The sequence below is a fragment of the Scleropages formosus genome, chromosome 12 (genome assembly GCF_900964775.1).
Source record: "Scleropages formosus chromosome 12, fSclFor1.1, whole genome shotgun sequence".
Taxonomy (NCBI): Eukaryota; Metazoa; Chordata; class Actinopteri; order Osteoglossiformes; family Osteoglossidae; genus Scleropages; species Scleropages formosus.
Window position 1 is genome coordinate 9,488,338 of NC_041817.1, and position 20,075 is coordinate 9,508,412.

Sequence of the window (20,075 nt, forward strand, 5' to 3'; positions counted from 1 at the left end):
TTAAGCCAATTCAGTCAAGAGCAGAGTCTGTGATCATGTTCAAATCCCTCTAAAAATAAAGGAAACGTCTCCCGTACTGCAGAGTAAAGAATGCTGCATCATCTCTTCAAACCTAAATGTTAGCTAAAATTAGCATCTGCCCCGCACCTCTGCCAACAGGATTAGCTTCCCGCCTTCCTTATCTTTAAGCTCTTTTAGGCTTTTGAACTGCAAATGTTTGTTTACTAGCCTTATCGCCCTTATTATTGGTTTCTACACTAAAAAAGTACATGACTCACCCAGTGCATTACACTGCTTTTCTGATTCTGCCACAGAGCTGTGTTTCCTGTAGAAATGCCCGTTTGTATTCATGCACATTTCAGCTAGCTAAATTGGATGACCGAGGACCGTTAGCTTTTTTATATTAAAGCAAAGTTTGTCGTATAACTAAACAGGTATAAATTGGTTGTTTCACCTTGAAAAAGTAGGCAGCTCTGACAGAAATTTTCAGAGGAATCAAAACGACGGTCCGAAACAGATCAACTGACAAACACCAAAATCGAAAATAAATTGTGATTGTTCAGAAAAGCAAATAGCTAACCGAGCACAGGTAAACAAAATGAGAAACTTGTAAAAGCCCATTCTATATCAAGTGCAAGCTGCAGCTCTCCGAATGCTTTCCAGCAGCACTGTTATCACTCTTATGTTCATCACACCCTTCCAGCTGCAACAACCACTGGAACAGGACAGCAGCTCTAAACTATGGAGACCTCAGTGCTAATCACCTTTATTACACATGAAATCAGTCAGAGCATAACCCCCAAATCTGTTTTTGTGTTGTTACTGTACTGTTAAAATGTCTCATCTTTGATGAGGTTACCTGTTTAGAATGAGCTGTTGTTTTGGGTTATCAAATCACCTTGAGATTTGCACTCTGTGTTTTTTTTTTTCTTTAGCACCAATTGTAAGTACAAGCCGTAGATAGGTTTTTCAGAATAGCTCGTTTTCTGGCACAGCGCAGTATGCTGTACAACGGCCTCCTGACCTCACACCACGTCTACAGAAATTACAATTATTTTTCTGCTCTCTTGCTGTAAGTGAACCACACGGTTGTGCAGAGGGCAGTTGGGTTAAGTGATAATATATGTTTTTCAGGATCTGGGCATGCCTGGATGTAGGCTAAAGGAGTTTTTTGAAGTTACCCAAGCCCCACCACCTCATAGTCTAGAAAAGTGCTCCAGTCATGAGAAGGTCTTGTGTAATGGTCAATAACATTTCTAATGGTATGTAGTGGATGCCTTTGTCCAGGGCAGCTTAACAGTGATGTATATACTGCTAGAATAAATGATATATACTTGTTTACTAATTTATACAGTAATCCATCCATCGTCAACAACCACTTGTCCCAAGTGGGGTCACGGTGAGCTGGAGTTTCACCCAGCAACACAGGGTGCAAGGCTGAAAGGAGAGGGGACACACCGAGGATGGGACGCCCATCTGTCGCAAGGCACCCCAAGCAGGACTCGAACCCCAGACCCACCAGAGAGCGGGATGCAGCAAAACCTGCTGTGCCACCGCACCCGCCATCCACTAACTCAGCAAGCATCGGCTGAACCCGCCACACCCCCATTATACAGTACTCTAACACATATTTATTCACGTACAAACACATATCTTTGGACAGTACAGAGGAATTGGAGCACTTGGGAAAAACATACAAACTCCACACAGAGAGAGCTATATTCGAACCCATATCTGAACCACAGTCCAGGAGCCATGAGGCTCCATTATAAGTGTTTAGCTCCAACTTTTGTATATTCCCTTGCCTCAACCTGGCTCTCTCCGTCACACAGAGCAGGCAGGGATGTGGTGTCCATGGTTGCTTCAGAAGCTCCACTCAAAAATGCCTGCCACCTTAGGTTCAACTAATCCAGTCATTGGTAGAACCTGTCACAAATCTAAAATTTTTTTTTCCCCTAAGGTATTTGTAGCATATAATGATCGCCAGAATGGAAGGCAAGTCACAAATACAGCGTTTTCCGCTGAGTTGAGCTAGGTTTCTTCAGCACTTTTGTGTCATGAAATTTATTCGCCCACTCAGAAAGGTATTTTTTGCCTCCTGAAAAAAAGGCTGCTGCAGCACTTTTGGACTTATTGTTGTTATAGGTCGGTTGTTAATCTTTTTATAGGTCAGTTATATAAACGTAGAGTAAACTTGCTTGATGGTGTAATGCCAGCTGTTCACAGTTAGAGGGGTAGATGTCAGGTCACCAGCAGGGAATTTGTCCCCAGGGGTGTCTGAAATCAGAAATGAGACCACTAGCAGCTTTGGTAATGGAAATCCCATGTGGCTCTGTGAAGTTCTGTCTTCAGTTATTTGTGGACAAGAGAGGATCAGCAGTGCCATTTTGGACATTCCACGGGGACTCTCCCTGGCTTTGCCATCACTTGGAGTCCTGCTGTAGAGCAATATCCAAAGTTGGAACTGTCGGTTATCTCCACATACTCAGGTACTGACACACACGTGCCTGGAATCTCAGTATCTCAGCAGTTTCCAAAGTAGGAAAAGTCTGTTGTCTCCACATGCTAGGGTACTGTCTCAGATGTTGCTAAAATTACTCTTGTTTGTTGAGGTCAGCCTTTATCCCAATTTTATAGGACATTTAAATTAAGCACTCTGCAGATATTCAGTACAGCTTTGGAAGCTTGAGACTTGTACACAGCGTTTGTTAATCAAAGACATTGTTTGTGTTGTAATGTTCAATACTGTGGTCACGTCTGAAGATCTCCCAGAGTTCAGAGCAGATCCAGAACAGCGGAGAGATGCACTTTAGATTTTGAGGGTGACAGCTATCTGCTTCAATGCTTCACTTTACATTCACTGATCTGGGCATCTTCATCCATCGCTTCATGTGCAACAGCAATTTGGTACATGATGTGGGAATGAAAACTGATATGATTACATTGGAAGATACAACTCCTTGTCCTTCACCAAAATGGCCAAATGAACATCCTTTTCTGTCTCTCCCCAGCGATAATTGGAGGTTTGTGTATGTGGGAGAGATTTAGCACATCCTTTCCTCTGAAAGGATTCTGGGCAGTAATGTTTCAGAAGTAATTTTCCCCCATTAGTTGGCAGCTCAGCCACTCCCTGTGACCTCGAAACTGATCCATTACTGCTTTAATTCCAGCCTGCAAAACTGAGGAAAGACATAGTGCTAAGCACATAGCAGAGCACAGCAAGTCGTCATGGAATCTGATAGAATGTGAATGAGCTCAATTCTGGTGCTCTGATAAAGTGGGAACACACCCAGTATTGCTCTATATGACATCTGAATAAATTATACTGCTAGAGGTATTGACAAATATTATAACATTCATATTGTGATTTTCTTTTTTGTTTTACTGAATTGTTTCCCCTTGTGGTGCGGTGGCGCAGTGGGTTGGACCACAGTCCTCCTCTCCGGTGGGTCTGGGGTTCGAGTCCCGCTGGGGGTGCCTTGCGGCGGACTGGCGTCCTGTCCTGGGTGTGTCCCCTTCCCCCTCCGGCCTTACGCCCTGTGTTGCCGGGTAGGCTCCGGTTCCCCGTGACCCCGTATGGGATGAGCGGTTCTGAAAATGTGTGTGTGTGTTTCCCCTTGTTTGGAGTTCATGTTTTGGATCACTCATTCATTCCTGATGGAATAGGTTTTCAACACTGGTGCAGCTGAACTCTTAATTAATTGCCATGGTTTAGCTGTTGATAGAATGAATGAGTTCAAAGAGTTTGAAACAAAAATGTTAGCGAACGAGCCAGCGGGCATTTTTAGTTGTGTCTGTAAAATATGTCAGTTATTCTGTCACTTTAAAAATTAACAAGCAAAACTAAGTAATTAGCACAAAACCATCACTGGATTGATCAGTGTCATAATTTCCGAAGGGCTAATGTTTAAGTTTGTCATTGAAAATTGAACAAAAATGTATTATATTTTTCGCTATTACATATATTCCGTAAATAACAAGTTTATTCCTTAGCAATATTTATCTTTTAACATTATATTAACTGCACAGTGCATTCATACAACATCTCAACCAGCATATTAACGGGGTCTATTGGCATTACGTGCCTTTTCTGCTGCCCAATTCCTTATCCCAAAATTGTAGTTTCCAGATTTGTTTCAGCTTCGGGAAATGTCACTGGTATTTCTGTCTTTCTCCATAACGCCGAAAAAAAAAAAACATGCTGTCCAAGGCATTTGAGCATTTCAGAAGCTGGTTAGTATGAGGGAGAAAAAGAAAGTCTGCAGCAAACAAACTACGTAATTGTCACAACCCCACTGTTCAGCTTGCAGAAGCACTTTGACGCATGCCTCCAAAACAATATTTTCTGCCTACTATCACATCAAAGAGCCAGCACTTTGACCATCCACGTTTTAAGGCTAACTTCACCTCCTTCTCTCCAGTGTAACTCACAAGGGTTTTTATTTCGGCTCAGTGCCTCAGTTCACTAAAACGCGTTTGCTGTGTACAGACTTTCTACAGTGTTTGGAAAGTAATAAACAAATAATTTCAGCAACAACATTTTGAAGCAGAATGTTTCCTGTAATTAACCTTTGCATTGTGATTGTACTTAATATCCATCATAAACAAATTGTTTTAGTAGAGGAAAGGATAATAATAATAATAATAATAATAATAATAATAATAATAATAATAATCCCTGGCATGGTGTATGCTGTTTCTCTGAAGACACCGCTATGGAAAGACTAATCCAACAAGGTTGGTAAAACATCACACCAAATTCATACTTAGATTATCTGCAATAATAAAGGGGAATGTATGCTGACAGTGACAGATGCAATCGAGGTGATTAATGTGCAGCCATCCAAAGCTAATTATTTAATTCCAATAGAGCTTTAAAGGAGCATAAAACATATGCTGCCTCAGTCTGTAATACCCTCAAAGCTCTAACAGTTAAGTCCTGTATGATTATAGGTTTAGATACAGGAAATTACCTTGTTTAAAACTACTTGAAATTAATTATGAAGGTTGTTCATTTTTTTCTGCCTTTTTGGTGTGCTGTGGTTTACAAGATTTTCATAAGGAATAAAAGGAATCAAACAAAAAGATGAAGGTGAAATGGGATCGACTGGGTTGGGAGGGGGGTGCACAAACATGATTAATGCATCGCCTCCCTGTGTCATCGCTACCAGCGGCTGTGCCTCATAGTTCATGCAGAGCAGCGCAGCTCCATATACTGGAAGTTCTTCAGGTGTCTGCCATTGACGGATGTAGTGTCTGCTGCACATCATTTCAACTTTTCAAAAACAGTCCCGTCTCGCTGGCCCAAAGAAGCCTTCATCGCATCTTCTTTATGTCCACTGAAACATGTGGTTGGCAGAGTCCACCTGAAAAGAAATGTCACACTATGGAAAAGGTGCCCTTCCACCCAGCTTTTCATCCGAAGCTATAGTGAAGGGTAAGAAGTGGTCAGGGGAAAAAAGAAAGAAAATGACAGTATGTGTATAGCTATTCATCTGTGAAATCAGATCAGTCAAACTTCAGCAGGGTACTCAGCGTGATCAGTTTAGACATCTTTCGGTAAAAAAAGGGGCGGGCTGTCAGTTGTCTCCTGTCTTCCCATCCCGGCTGTCACCTGTGGTGTGCTGCTGAAGCTGTAAGCGGCTTCATTTGAAGTAAATCCTTGTATCTTCAGAAGAATGTGAAACTTCAAACTTCAGCTGTTCCTCAAAGAAGACAACTCTGCTTTGACTATAATGAATTAATTTAACCTCATCTTTCCTCATATTGCTTGTTTACCTCTCTTCCATGAGCTTAAATTGCAATACAGCAGAAACACTGCTCATTAAGACAAAAGTCTTGGTGATTAGAGACTGGAGTTGTGGGTGCAATGTTTCAGTCTGCTGCCTCCTTGATCACACAGCTACTCTTGGGAAATTCTCGAGATTTTAAAGGTTATAAACGTCGTAAGATCAGTGTATGTGTGGGAAATAATTTAAAATTAATGTCAGTTTGTTCCATTTTCGTTCTGTGATACACATGAGTGTTTAAAGGCATTATATTCCCTACTTCAGAAAGTGTGTTTGCTTGTGTGTTTTTACATTTTCTCTTCAGGTCTTCGGCGTAGCTACACCTGTGACACCTGCAACGTCACACTCAACTCGGTGGCACAGTACCACGCACACCTGCAGGGCTCCAAGCACCAAAACAAGTGAGTGTCCAGGCACTAGGACATTAGACATGTGTGTTCCACTGTCCCCCAACAAGGGACTCCCGGTCCAGCCATAAAATTCACGCTATGAGTCAAAGGCTGTCATCCGGCCTCAGCCAAACTGCATCTCTCAAGATAAACTAGTTGACCCAAACTGAAAGTTTACATTTACATTTGTTCATTTAGCAGATGCTTTTCTCCAAAGCCACATACATCTCAGAGAAATACAATTTCTGCTTTACATTTGGAGAAACAGAGACATAGTTACAAACATGTGATTCTTAAGTAAACCAAGTTTGTTTGTTTCCACTCTATGCACCAATGTTCATCGCTCGAGTAGGTGTATAAAACTCAGGATAGATGGATCCTGATCACCTTCCTACAATTTTTTTTTTTTATTTCTATTTTCATAAAAAGGTACACAAACATTTACATACACTACAGGAGAAGCTGCTGTATAAAGGCTTGTCTGGGCATGATCATAAAGTCACGGTGCATGAACATTTACACCATACATGAGCTTGACAGATCACAGGCGAAGTGAGTCTGGAAAAAGTGGATTCCAAGACCATTCTTGAATGTAGACAGAGTTTCAGCAGTTCTGAGTGAGAGGGGGAGGTCATTCTACCACAATGGAGCCAGAACTGAGAACCTCCGTGCTTTACCTTTTGTGCTTGGAACCACGAAGCGAGTTCATCATCACATCATCAGAGGGCATATAAAATCCCATGTCATCCTACGGAATCATGGACAATGGTCAGTCCAAGCGTGCCCTTTTAAAAAAAAAAATTAGTAGGTAAGTCCTTGCATCTTTACAGAAAGCTGAATTCACACAAATGAGATTCTGACTACTTCAGAGTTTTCCTGCTGAAGCCAGGCGCTTCTCTAATCTGCCTATATTCTATAATTCCTTAAAAGCCAATCTTACTCTTTTTCTTGTAATAACATTACATAGGAAGCAGAAGTGATCCTCTTCATGATTTTTCGAATGCTTCCATATGGCACTTCTTCCCCGATTAAGATTGAATTGTCATTCTTTCTTGACTAACTGTGTATCTGTGCATGAAACAGTAATTATAGTTATTTCAACCATTATTTCTGCCTCCAGTTCTTAGTGATCTTTAAGTTTAAATGAGACGTATTTGTTAGCGATATTGGTTAAGTACTCTTATTTTTAAAAGCTCTAATAAGATACAAAATCCACACAGTGATATCATTATTTTTAAAGGGCTTATGCCAACTGTTCTAAGGTTTTAGGGTAAGAGGACATGTCATTGTACAGTTTGTACAGTTGCACTTCACCAACGTTGTGGCCTCTTGTTTCTGTGTGTCAGCTGAAGTAGAAAAATGTACATATTTTCGAGGGGTTGACCTCACAACACCTCAGTGCTGCAGACATTTGGAGCGGAATTTTAATATCCCCTCATTAGATGTAAAGAACAATCAAGGAGGCAACACGTTACATTATTCCCTTCTGGATGTGCCCCAGTGTAGATTTGGAAATAAGTATAACTGTATAAGCTGCATTTCCTTCAGTCTCTGACAGGTTGTATTAACCTTCCACCTAAGCGGGTGAAAGAAACATGAATATTTAGTTTTGTTCAATTAGGGCTGTCAAAGAGGAAGCTGAAATAGAGCCAGGTAATTTCACTCAGCCTTATTGATCTCACTAACTGAATGTATTAAACTGGGTTTAACAGATATAGAACTGCACTGAAGAATTTCTGAGACTTACTTTTAGCTTCCTCTAGTACATGGTTTGCCATCTCTTCCTCACCATTGGAATTGAACATTTTATATCAGTAGGATAAAGCCAAGTGCACACAGTAATTTGGCTTCAGAATCTCTAACCAAACAAGGATTATCAACATTCAGATATCAGTGTTATATCACTGCACTGATATTACTGCCTTCTTTTACATACTTCTATATGGCCTTTATTACATCCCATTTTCTTTAAGACAGCTATAAATTGAGTTGGTGGAACAGTAGCTTTCATCTATCATCATCCAGTTCAGGGTGCATCTGTTATCATCTAGTGCATCCAGTGTCCACTGTCATCTACTTCTCCAGTGCAGGATTCTGATGATCTAGTATCATTCCTGGAAGCAGTGGCACCATGATGCAGAATACACCCTGGATGGGACACTACTCCATTGCAGGGCAGCAACAATATTCTTTCTCTCACACACACACACACACACACACACACACACACACTGTCTGAAACCGCTTGTCTCAAGCAGGATTGCGGCGAGCCGGAGCCTAACCCGGCAACACAGGGCACAAGGCTGCAAGGGGAGGGGGCACACTCAAAACAGTCTGTCACAAGGCACTCCAAGCGGGATTTGAACCTCAGACCCACTGGAGAGCAGGCCCCGGCCAAAGCCGCTGCACCACTATTCCTCCCGCAATAATATTCTTTCTTGTGTTAAATAGATATGTTACTATGGCTGTCTGATGTTCAGCAGTGTGTGGTGTAACAAAGCCGTGGTTCGAGAGGGATATGAGGACATAGTGAAGTGCTGGAGGATGTGGTGCGCTGAGCTAGTGTCCTGTTGTCTGGACATAGGGAGGGGAGGACAGTTAATCTGACTATAATCAACAGATCTGTGTCCTGCAGTCCCCAACCAGTCACTCGCTGTAGTGTAATTGGTCCAGTGTGTCCCTTTGCTACACAGAGGCTCCAGTGTGAGTGTAAGGACAGTGATAGTTTATCATTGCATGCTACTTTGAAAGGCTAGGGAGTTGGGGGACTACATAGGGACACACCAGCTAATCCAGCACACTGAGAGACGTTCATGCCGTAGGCCAGGCTGTCCCGAACTGGCTGTACTGTCCCAAGCCTGCGTGTGTCGCCTTCCCTTAGGCTGGGCACTAGGACAGACACGTTCTTTCCAGCAGTCAGTTCAGAACTCTGCTTTTCCTCAGCTGAAGCAACTTTACCTGGGCACAGTTCTGGAAAAGTAATCTGGAATCCCCCCAGGAATGGCGCTTCACACATGTACCCACACAAACACACACTCAAAAGAGCTTGCACATCAGGTTTGATTTTGAGATCCCCGATATGTGTGCACGTGTGCGGTCCTCATGTACTCTGATGGGTGTATTTAGGTCATTCCCTGCCTGCTGAGCCTGACATAATAAAGGCACATTTCCCCAAGCAGAGGCTCAGTGGAAGGGGCCACTTTTTTAGCTGCTGTCTTTTTTAGTTAGACTGAAAAGAGTTGGCCAGCAAGACTCATCCTTTCATAAAATATGCTACATCTAAAATTATATATGAATAATATGCAACTAAAGTGTAGCTAAGAGAGAAGTAGCATTAATGTTGTATAGTGCCACGTGAGTTCCATTTTTGCAACTAATTAATTAATTTCTTAAAATTTTAATTAATTCTTCCCTGTAGCAAGTAAAAGGGTTACTTTGCCCGACAAGGATATGTAGCACTGGTTTCATAGGAGAAAGGTCTGGCTTTTGAAAAGGGCACAAGGCTGACCGAGACAAACTGTGTCCAGTTTAACTGAGTCAATGTAGGAGCCTCGGACGCTGGAATTGTCCATGAGCTCATCATATACACACTAATGTGCTGAGTCTCAGCTCATCAATAAGGAATCCCTATTGTTCTTCCACAGCAGTGTAAGACAAATTATGCAGACGGGACAAGGATGCTGATGAGCTATCTGATCAATATAAAAAAGCCAGTGGAGGACACCAACTCTAAATGCTGTATTTTAAAATTACGGTAAGCATCTCACAACAAGCTGCACCTAGACATATCTTTTAAAAAGTGATTGATGTGATTAATACGTTTCGTTCTCATTTCATTATCTCTTTCTGTAAGCTTGCTTTAATTATTTGGGTATAGGTTCTTTGGATGATGTTGTCATTTGAGCTGATTTCCAATATGGCCTCAGTGGAATAGTGGTTAAAATTCCTTGTCATAGTCTTCAGTATGCCACCACGCATATAGCCCTAGAAGTGTGCTCACTTATGATTTTTATGGAGAAAGCATAGAGGGAATCCGCAGCGCTTGAACTCCAGAAAGCTAAGAGCACTCAGGGAGAAGCCCTTGATCCCTCAATCCCACAACAGCTGAAATGAGTGCTAGCACATCTTTAAAGTTCTGTACCATCTGTCCATCTTCGGGGTCCACAAGTTTCTGATTTCAGTTGTTTTTAGCTGTCTTGCATAATAATTGTCCATGGTAACAGACTGACACAATGAGAAGTATTAGTAAATCCGATACATCTTAAGTTGAAAGAAGTTGTACCTCCAAGAATCAGTCAGTGTTTTTTCATTGCTTTTCAAAGCAGAGATAAAGAGGAGGACTGTCTGCTTCTCCAATGGAATTTCTCATATTTTCTGATCAGGTAGAAAAGATGCTATTTCTTGTATGAATTACAATAATTGAATGGGATTGGATGGGGAGGTGGGTTGAAGAGGATGGAGAGCTGGGAGGACTTACGGGAGACATCTCTGCCACAATCGATAGGTCAAGCTGTGTTGACTGATTCATTGTCATGCCTTCAGCAGCAATTCCTTCAACCACATCCATTACCATCCAAGCAGACCACCATCTTGCTCCAAGATCACGTCCAAGATACTAATGTAATTCATTAGCCCTCTTTCAGTACACAATTCTTTGTCTCGGGCATGTCTCCCAGATTCATCACGTTCTATGTCTTTATCCTTATACTGCATCTTCTGCACTGGGAACTGATGAACATTCAGGGAGGAATATTTTATCTGCAGCCTTAGGATGATTTTAACATGGAATGACTCACAACGACCTACATTAGTTGTTGTTTTCACTACTACTCAAAGGGAACTTCCTGTGCTGTGCCCCATTTCTTTAGGGTCAATAGATTCTATTCCAGGCTTTTAGGCTTATGGAAAACATGCATCTCTTTAATTTATGAGTTAAGGATTCGGTACTATCATGTACTTGCCTGTCAGCTATGAGCATCAACTTATAATTTGTACATTTGTATTTCACACCTATATGCAGCCTACATGTATCCCATTTTTGTCTCATATGTAAAATATAGGGACAACTGGACATAGCTCATTTCCAGCTGAGTGTTAGTCAAAATTAGCTGATTAATTCTGTTTCTGTTTTTTTTTCCTTTCATGTCGGGACCAAAAAAAAAAAAAAACGGTATAATGAGTGTCTGTACATTGTGTAGTTATATGGAGGGATTGCTTCATTAATCCACCCCTTTCCAGCACCAGTGCTCCCTACATACCTATTGCCTTGCCTTGTTCTATGTATGACTACTATTTTTTTTTTTGTTTTTCTAAAACTGAAAAACAGAAGACCTAAGACTAGAATGTACAGTTAAAGATATAAGTAAAGCAAGACATTTGTAAAAGCAGGAACTTGGATTAATTTCATGTTACTGAAAGATTCATCCATCTTTAATTGGTGGCACAGAACAATACTCTTATTTGTTGCTGTTAAGTACCAATCAGTCGCTTTCGACTCCTGGTAACAACATATATAGAATCCCTCCTAAATTTTCAGTCCATCCTTTGTCCTTCTAGTGGGAGTTCTAGCTTAATATACCTGGAGATCCACATTTCGTTTTCTTGGCCTTTCATGGTATCTGCCAGCATTAGAGTTGTTTTTCCTAACTTGTCTCTCCATTGCCCAGTTTTCTTATCTAAATAGTCTTGTTGAAAATACTATTGCTTGAACATTTCCACTCTTCTTACCTGTGCATGTATTGGTACAGCTTGATCAGGTGCAACTGTGGTCGTTCAGACCCTTTAGTGGTGATTATTGATCCCAGGAGGCAAAAACTGTCAAATACTTCTATATCCTTGCCTCCAACACTAAAGTTTGCTGCTCTAACAGTTGCCATAACTTAGTTCTCTTTAGATTAGTCTATAGGCCAGTTTTTCCAGTCTCAGCTTTGACTTTTTCGTAGGATTTTAAGATCTTCATCTTTTGCTATTGATGTGGTATCATCAGCATGTTGAAGAAGACTGACGTTTGTGCCATCAAAACGGAATCCACATCCCACCCCTGTTCTTCCAATTCCGCTTCTCTCACAATGTACAGCATACAAGTTAAAAATGTAAGGAGAAAGAATACAGCCTTGTCTTACTCCTTTGCCCTATTTTGTGCAGTAACTGTGGCCTCCTGTCCAGTTTACAAGTTCTTCATCAGGATAATCAGATGTTCTGCAATACCCACTTTGCTGAGTACATTTCACATTTTCACATTCTCACCGCAATTAAATTCTTTGCTGCAGTCAATGAATCAACATACACATCAGGCAACTCCCTTTACATATTTGCTGCAGTCTACTTTAAATTACCTTGGTCATGTCCTCACTGACATTTAAAATTACAGAATTTGTGCGATAGTTTGCATTTGACCCACTCAGTCATAGGTTTTGCTATTGTGATGTAAACTGACCTTTCCTAGTCTGTGGTTGTTCAGATTTGTTGGCATGAATTGTTTATCATTTTCACCGATTTCTTCTTTGCTCTTTTGCATCTGTTTGCATCTTCAGCTTCTTTGTATATTGTATTATAAAATTGTGCTTTGCATGTTCTGGCACCTCTTTGAAATTCTCTGTTCATTTCCTTCACAAGGTCCTCATGCTTCTGGATTTTTGCTGGTGTTTTCCTCTGCTATGTGGTCTGACATCCATTTAGATTTCTGCTTTTTAAAACTCAACAATCCATTTTCAGTTCCTTCAGTGATTGTCTTTTTTTTATTATTTCCCTCTAAAGTTCTGTATTTCAGGACAATTGCTCAGAGGCTTCTTGGAACTGTCAGTGTTTTGCAGATAGCATTTTGGAAGTTGAATTGCCTTACAGCTTCTTTTCACTTTGATTCTGCGCTTGCAGAAACCAGTAGTTCATGATATGCTCCACATTCTGCTCAAGCTCATGTCTTGCTGTTGAAATCAAAGTTTTCCACCTCATGCAAGTCTTATGAATGGACATTTTAAAGGACTTTCCCCTGAGTACTTAGTGTTTGTATTTCAGGTTCAATATATAATTGTGCAAATCAAGCTAATGGCTAGTTCTGTTTGACATCATGGTTTTGTTCAAACAAAATTGAACAAAACTGAAATAAAGTGTTATGAGGCCAGCATTCACCGTTGTAACTAAATGCTTTTTGTTCAGTGTAAACACAAAATTGATGCTATAACATGAGCACATTTCGGCCATGGGTCTTCTTCAGTGTGTGTCTGCATTGAAGAGTGCATTTTAGAGGCACAAATGCTGTATTGAGCAGCCATCTGGAAGTCGGCATAAAAGCCTTAGGGTTACTACTGCAATTGATTCTGAAGTTGTACTGCAAAAGCAATCTAAACCTTTTTCTGTAACACTTACTGCAGTGATAAGATGTTTTTTCTTTCTTTCTTGTGTTCTTAAAAGCTGTTCAGATTCTAATCTAAAGGAAATCTGTTCAGTATAAGGCAACTGAACGCTTGGGTAATAGAGGAAGGGAAAATGCCCATAAAACTGGGATTCTCAACAGCCTTACAGGAGTCTGAAGATTGTAATTTGTAAATAAAAATATTTTAACTTTGAAATTTGAGTGGAATTTACAGATGCTTATGTTTAATATAAATTTAATCTAAGATTGACAATTTTATCTGTAAACTTACATACAGAAATTGTTTTTTAATTAAGATTCCATGTCCTGTTATCTCAGAGTTCCTTTGTTCTTTTGGTGATCCTGGTTGGAAGGACTCCATAATGACTCACATGCTTACCTGTGGCAGCCATTCTAACCCCACATGACACTACTCTGCTGTGCTCTACATCGCCTTGATCTGCTAGTGCCTCCTCATAAGTGATTCCAGATTCGTTTGAAAGTGCGCCGAAGTGTTGAAGGGCTTCCTTTGAGCTGTTTCATCCATATGTCAGATGGGCTCGAGCAACCAGGAGCATGTCTCTGAACCTTGCTGCGACAGGACATGGTGTTTGCCATCAAGGTTTCTCACGTTTCCCCATTGCTCCATGGCTTCATGTATTTGCTGAGCCTAATTGTACTTTGTTTCACAATATCAGACGTGTCATATGACCTGAAAAGCTTTAAAAAGACAGTGTTATAGTGCACTGTACTGCAGAGGCCATAGATGCAGTGTGTACAGAACATTAATGAATTGATGTGTTTCCAAAAGTAAAGATACAATGAGATGGGTGTCTCAAATTTATTGGATTTCTGTGTTGATTCCTTTTATAGTCTGCTTAGTCTCGAATGTAAACTAATCCCTGCCAGTTGTGCATTTCAAAGCCTGCATTGATTTTGGAGCCTGCAGTGTTGTAACAGCTGGGACATAACAGCAAATCATCCAAGTAATGAACAAACAGAATATGAGATTGAGAAGGATAGAGGAATCTATTAACTACAAAATATATTTAAGCAGTATACTGTATACAGTATGTATAGCTCTGAAACAGTGCAGTAAGAGGTCATTAAGAGGTCATTAATTTCAGGGATAGGGTTAAAAATTGAATTATGATAAATTACTCATCACACTAAAATAAATGAGCTCTATAGGTGAAAAACATCTGAAACAGTGCTATAGGTAGTAGTGCTAATAAAGGTAGTTCTGTAAATATGCTCTTTCACATTTATTAATAATGTATTGCGAAAGTATGTGTATTCAGGCCATGTGGCTTGTATAGCAGTTGCTCCCAGTAAATCTGTAACATGCACTCACTTTTGCAGTAAAAAAGTAATGAGGCTGTTTGCCTTGAGGAAAAAGGGTAGTTTGATGTTTCTGGTCGAGATCTGAAAGCAGAGGAGGCATTTCAGTGGGTCATAATACCGTCAATCGCTTGTCGACATCTGGATGAGGGTCTGCCCCGTATGTGCCAAGTGGCAGCGTCAAGCTAGATGTCTGAAAAAGAAAAATGAAAAAAATTAAAAAGGAAGCTGTGATGTAGACATTCCTCTCAGCACCCAGTGTCAGCCCCTCGATTCTCTGCTCTCATGTTGTCACTGGATGCCACCGTGTAGCTCTGACACTGCAGCCCCAGCTTGTCTAGCACCAAAATCTGATTGTTGAGTGTTTGATTCTGTATTCCTGCCATGCTGTGGTTGGTCAGAGGAAGCCTATCCCTCCATTTTTTTTTCGTGCCTAGGCTGCCTACTACCTTACTAAGGTAGAGACAGATGCAGTCTTAGGACCGGAACAGCGCTCTATCCACTCCTATCGTTTTGCTGCTTTATGATGCACTCAAAAATCCTCTGTATGTGTCATAATCTAGCAAATATATAGTCTGTAATGTCTATTTTTAGCATATCCATATGTCAATATATGTGAATTTTGTAAAGTTTCAGGAATGTTGCATAAGTCCCTTATGCAACGATTACCCTGTCTCGATGAAGTGCTCATGGCATGACACGATACTTTTGCGAGTGTCTGTTGCCCTTCTCCCAGTTATTGTGTGTATGAATCCACCCTCCAGCATCACTCCCTGCAAGCAAACTGCAGAAAGAGAGGTTTGGCTTACACCGCAAAGACTGTTTGGTTTTAGTAGTCTTCCTTAGCCAAGATCCCTACAGCCACAGTGGGTAACCCATTCGTGTAGAAGGAGGGCCAGATGAGCATGCTGCACTTCACTAAAGAAATAAGAGCACATGCAGGTGCCTTTCCTCGGGGCTGAGTAAAAGCACCCTCCACCCGTCTAATGAAGAGCGGGAGCTGCAAGCCTTTCGGCCAACAATAGCTTGTGCCAGCCTTGTGAAAGCCACTGGCTTTGTTAACCTCCAGACTGGTCCTGATTCCAGCACCTATACGGTATAAGCTGCTGCAGGCTCTGGGTGCAATTGTTAAGCTGGAAGCTTAGTAGTAGGTTCAGGTGAAGAAACACTTATATGTAAATTGTGTACTTTGCATCCCAGTTGGGGCAAATTTTTCCTTTTACCATTTTTATTAACTTCAAGCTACATTTACATATCTAGGAGATGTTTTTCTCCAAAGCAACTTCTAACAAACTCTGTGCAGTGTTATCCACCCACACACCTCATTCACCAAGGTGACTTACACTGCTAGATACATTACTTACAATGGGTCATTCATCCATGCATCAGTGGAACACACTCTCTCTCTCTCTCTCTCAGTCACTCACACACAATGGGTGAACCTGAACAGAATGACCTTCGACTGTGAGAGGAAACCCACACAGACTCCACACAGACTGAGCAGGGATTGAACCCACATCCTCTTGCACCACCCAGGCCCTGTGAGGCATCAGCACTACTCACTGGGCCCTCTACCACCACATCAAAACTGAAATCAAAATACCTTCTCTCCAAAAACTCATGTTTAATGTACAAGGTGATCCCTCCTATTTTCTTTGGGCATATTTTATTGTTGACTGATGGCTAGATATGGGAACACAGGTTAATTTCCAGCTGAAGCTCTACAACCTTTCAGCCAGATTTTTAATATAAGTGTGTGTATACTTACTATGCCAGTACTTTAGCTTCCAGTCTTCAGTTATATATTCATGTTCTGTACGTTGTAAGTCCCTTTGCATAAATGCACCAAGTAACCAACATCTTCGTAATATCAATGTGTATTAATGTTGCTGTTGAATGCAATTGAGCTAAATCACAATTTCTGTCTCACTCTTTTTCAGCCTAAAGAATCAGTTGTGCATCCAGTGAATCCTAACAAGGAACACACCATTGGATTGATGTCAGAAAAGCTGTGGTTAGCTTGCTGTGCTTTCACTGCTTCTCTCTCTCTTTCTCTAATCATTTCTCAATGTCTCTGTCATATGCAGCATTTTTTTGGGGGGTCCTTCATTTTATGACGTTTCACCTGTTGACGTTCCAGAGTAGCCACTAATGCCAAGGCTGCCAGTCCTTTAGCCTCCAGTCCTCAGTATGTTCTCGACTCTCTCGGACACTAAGTTCTGCTCCAGGAGAAGAGCAGTGCAGCTTTCTCCAGGTGCTGAAATCCCAGTAGCAGAATTGACTTTATTTTATTTCATTTTATTTTTTAACATACTATTTCTGTTTCACTACTGAACCAGACTTGAGCATGAAAGCAGAATAATTTTGTATATTTTACGGATAAACAATTTCAGTTTATCCATTATTGCGGTATAGGTCCTAGTCTTCTAGCTCTTGATAGACACTAACAGTATCTGAGGAAATGCTGAGAAAGGCAATAATTGTTCAGCGTACATATATTGTTGAGAAAAGGGCTGCTAAAAATGGGTTAAAAATGGGTTTCATTGACTCTTCAAATGAGTTGTTTCATCAGGTTTCAAAAAGTAAACTTGGTTTACTTATTGAACAAAACTACGATGTCAAGGAAGGCCTTTGAGCAAATGACTCAGTGACTCCTGTGTGTTTCATGCAATGTTCACGCAAGATCTGTTGTGAATCGCTTAAGCTGCGGTCTTAATTTTTGCTGAGAGTATGGGGTAAAACGAAATACACGCAAAGAGTGGTAAGCGTTAAATTTCCAGAGGTGTGTGATGTCACTTTCACGGATGTAATTTCTGTGTCCTCACTTTATCAGTGTGTTTGGAGGTGACAGTGGCAATTCACTCCTCATCTCAGGGAGGTTCTTGCTGATTACAGTGTTAACAATTTCAGGCTTTTGCGCTTGTCTTTTCCTCAATTTACAGACTTCATCATTTCGACCAAGCCTTTCTTCACCCGCTGGTACACCAGTTTTGGTGTGAACTAACGGACTGATGGAATGTGGTTCAAATGTGAGAGCGTTTTGAGCTGCTCTCCAGTAGCACTGCAAAACCGATATGTAGTATTAGGACAACGCTATGAATTACTATAATTTTTACTCATCTGTACTAGTTCTTATCTTGTATGTTTCTCTGGCATTCCACAGATGTTAAACAGGAGGAAGAGTGCATATTTCTAAGTTGGTTGTCAATAACAGTGGATGAAGTCGTGGACAAACATTCTGCGAAGTGTGTGTTGATGCCACCGTTTTGCATTTGTGTTTTTACTCTCAGAAGGTGGATTGCAGAGCTCCTATTTTTAATGCAACTTGTTCAAAATGAAATGTTTCACTGGAGCATTCCAGGTCCATTGGCGAGGCTCTATACCTGAAACTTAGTGTATCTGCTGCAGTTTTGTCTTTCAGTTTTTTTTTTTCCATTACTGCTGCTTCTTTCAAAATTGCCTACAGAAGTCACTCGACTTTTTAAAGTTTTTTTTTTTTTTTTTTTTTCGCCCAGCAATCCTTGTCAAAGTTGTACTTAGAGAGAAAGGTAGAGAAAATATAAGAAAATGCACTGTAGTGAATCTGGCTCATGTCTGCAAGTAGAAAATCATATCTTTAAAAAAGGGAGAAAAAAATGCATTGATGTTGGCCTTGCTTCTTGCTGTAGGTCAAAACCTAGTGTAAATATGTTTTTGTAAAATTCCTGAAAAATCAAGGATTCTGTGTTCTGCTCACAGATATATTTACAAGCTCTGTCCATACCATGAAATGCTACTGTAGGCTTAAAGTGTGTGTTCTGAGCTCTCATGTACTCCATGAAGAAGTGTGTTCCACTGTCTTTCCCAGGGAAAGTTAATATTCCCTACTGTCACCCTTTGTGTTCTGGATTATGAACTGTACTGTGTCAAACACAATAAATAAAAAAAGTGGCTATTACTAACGACTTGTGAAATTACTCTGGTATTTTTGATGTGATTCCTCTAATTTTTCAGACAATTAAAGAGAGCCGCATTCAGCTTGACCTAAAGAGCAAATCTTCCATCTGAGTCACTCTACTAAATGGGAGTTTTAAACAATTAATTTTACAGGCCATGTGGGTTTAATCGCTAACTTCTGTGCATTTGTTTGTTGCTCTGTTTCTCCTGTTCTGTCTGTTTATTCCGTAAAATGCCATCATTTTTAATGCATCTCTCCTGCTTTAAAAATGATGTGCAAACTCTGAAGTCTCTTAAGTGAACTTTCTTGAATGGATGTATTCTGAATGAAATTTTTAGCTGTTCTGCACTTGAGATATGCAAAAAATAAATCTAAAAATGATAATTAAATGAAAAAAAAAAGAATCAAAAAAAGCTGTAGAAAGGTGGGAATTTAAAGAGAGTGCAGCACCTCACTTTACTTGACCCGTGGACATGGCTTTCCAGCAGACGTTGCTAATTGGTACGGTTACGTATGGGGGTTCACTTCAGAAGGAATTCCCTAACAGGTCAGGTTTTGGCTTGTTAAGGAGTGTAAATGAAATTACAAAGGAAGAATTTCTGAAATTCCCTTCATGTCAAGGCTAAAGCTGAGAAGCACTTTGGAAGAGAGTAGCAGTCTTTTATCACTACTGCTTAAAAACACTTCAACAGACAGTAATTTAAAATAACTGCCCATAACAAAGGGATTTTAGACACAAACCACAACAATAAAATACCATTGTTACGGTTGTTTCTCAGATGTATCAACTCGATAAAATATCTAAACTTTGGATGACAATAAAGAGAGCACAGTTACAGCGCAAATGAACACAACTGGTATACAATCCCAAAAACTAAAATGAACTATACACATAATGATGTGGCCAAGTGGTTAGAGCATTAGAGGTCACAGGTTTATACACATTTTTATACACATTTATATGCTGTATAAATGTGGAAATAATTGCAGACAGCTTAATATTGTAAGCTGCTTTGGAGAAAAACATCAGCAAAGTGAATGTAATGATTAGAATTTATAGTATAAAACTATTACCCTTGTTTCTAAAACAAAAATTTTATGTCATCATCAAAATGGTTAATAATACGGTACAGCCATCCCTTGATTTATTTATAGGCTAGGTTCTATAAAAGTGTTGAATGAAGCTATAGTATATAAAAAATGTGACATTATAACTAATACAACTGAAAAGCAAAACATCTTGTTCTCAAAAACTCCTATGTAACTCT

General features: G+C 40.3%; 1 protein-coding gene across 5 annotated transcripts in view; it reads left to right on the forward strand.

Annotated features, from left to right (window-relative positions):
- Positions 1-17,492, forward strand: part of zmat4a (zinc finger, matrin-type 4a) — an 86,574-nt gene extending 69,082 nt beyond the window's left edge. For 2 of the 5 annotated variants that reach the window (XM_018744042.2, XM_018744043.2), the window contains 2 exons: positions 6,094-6,190; positions 16,811-17,492. In XM_018744042.2, the coding sequence (XP_018599558.1) occupies positions 6,094-6,190; positions 16,811-16,838 (125 nt within the window). In that variant the 3' untranslated portion in view covers positions 16,839-17,492. Of the gene's footprint in view, positions 1-1,134; positions 1,193-6,093; positions 6,195-16,810 lie in introns of those variants that run through there. The other 3 variants (XM_018744044.2, XM_018744045.2, XM_029256951.1) reach the window with 2 other exon arrangements.
- Positions 17,493-20,075: the final 2,583 nt, after the last annotated feature.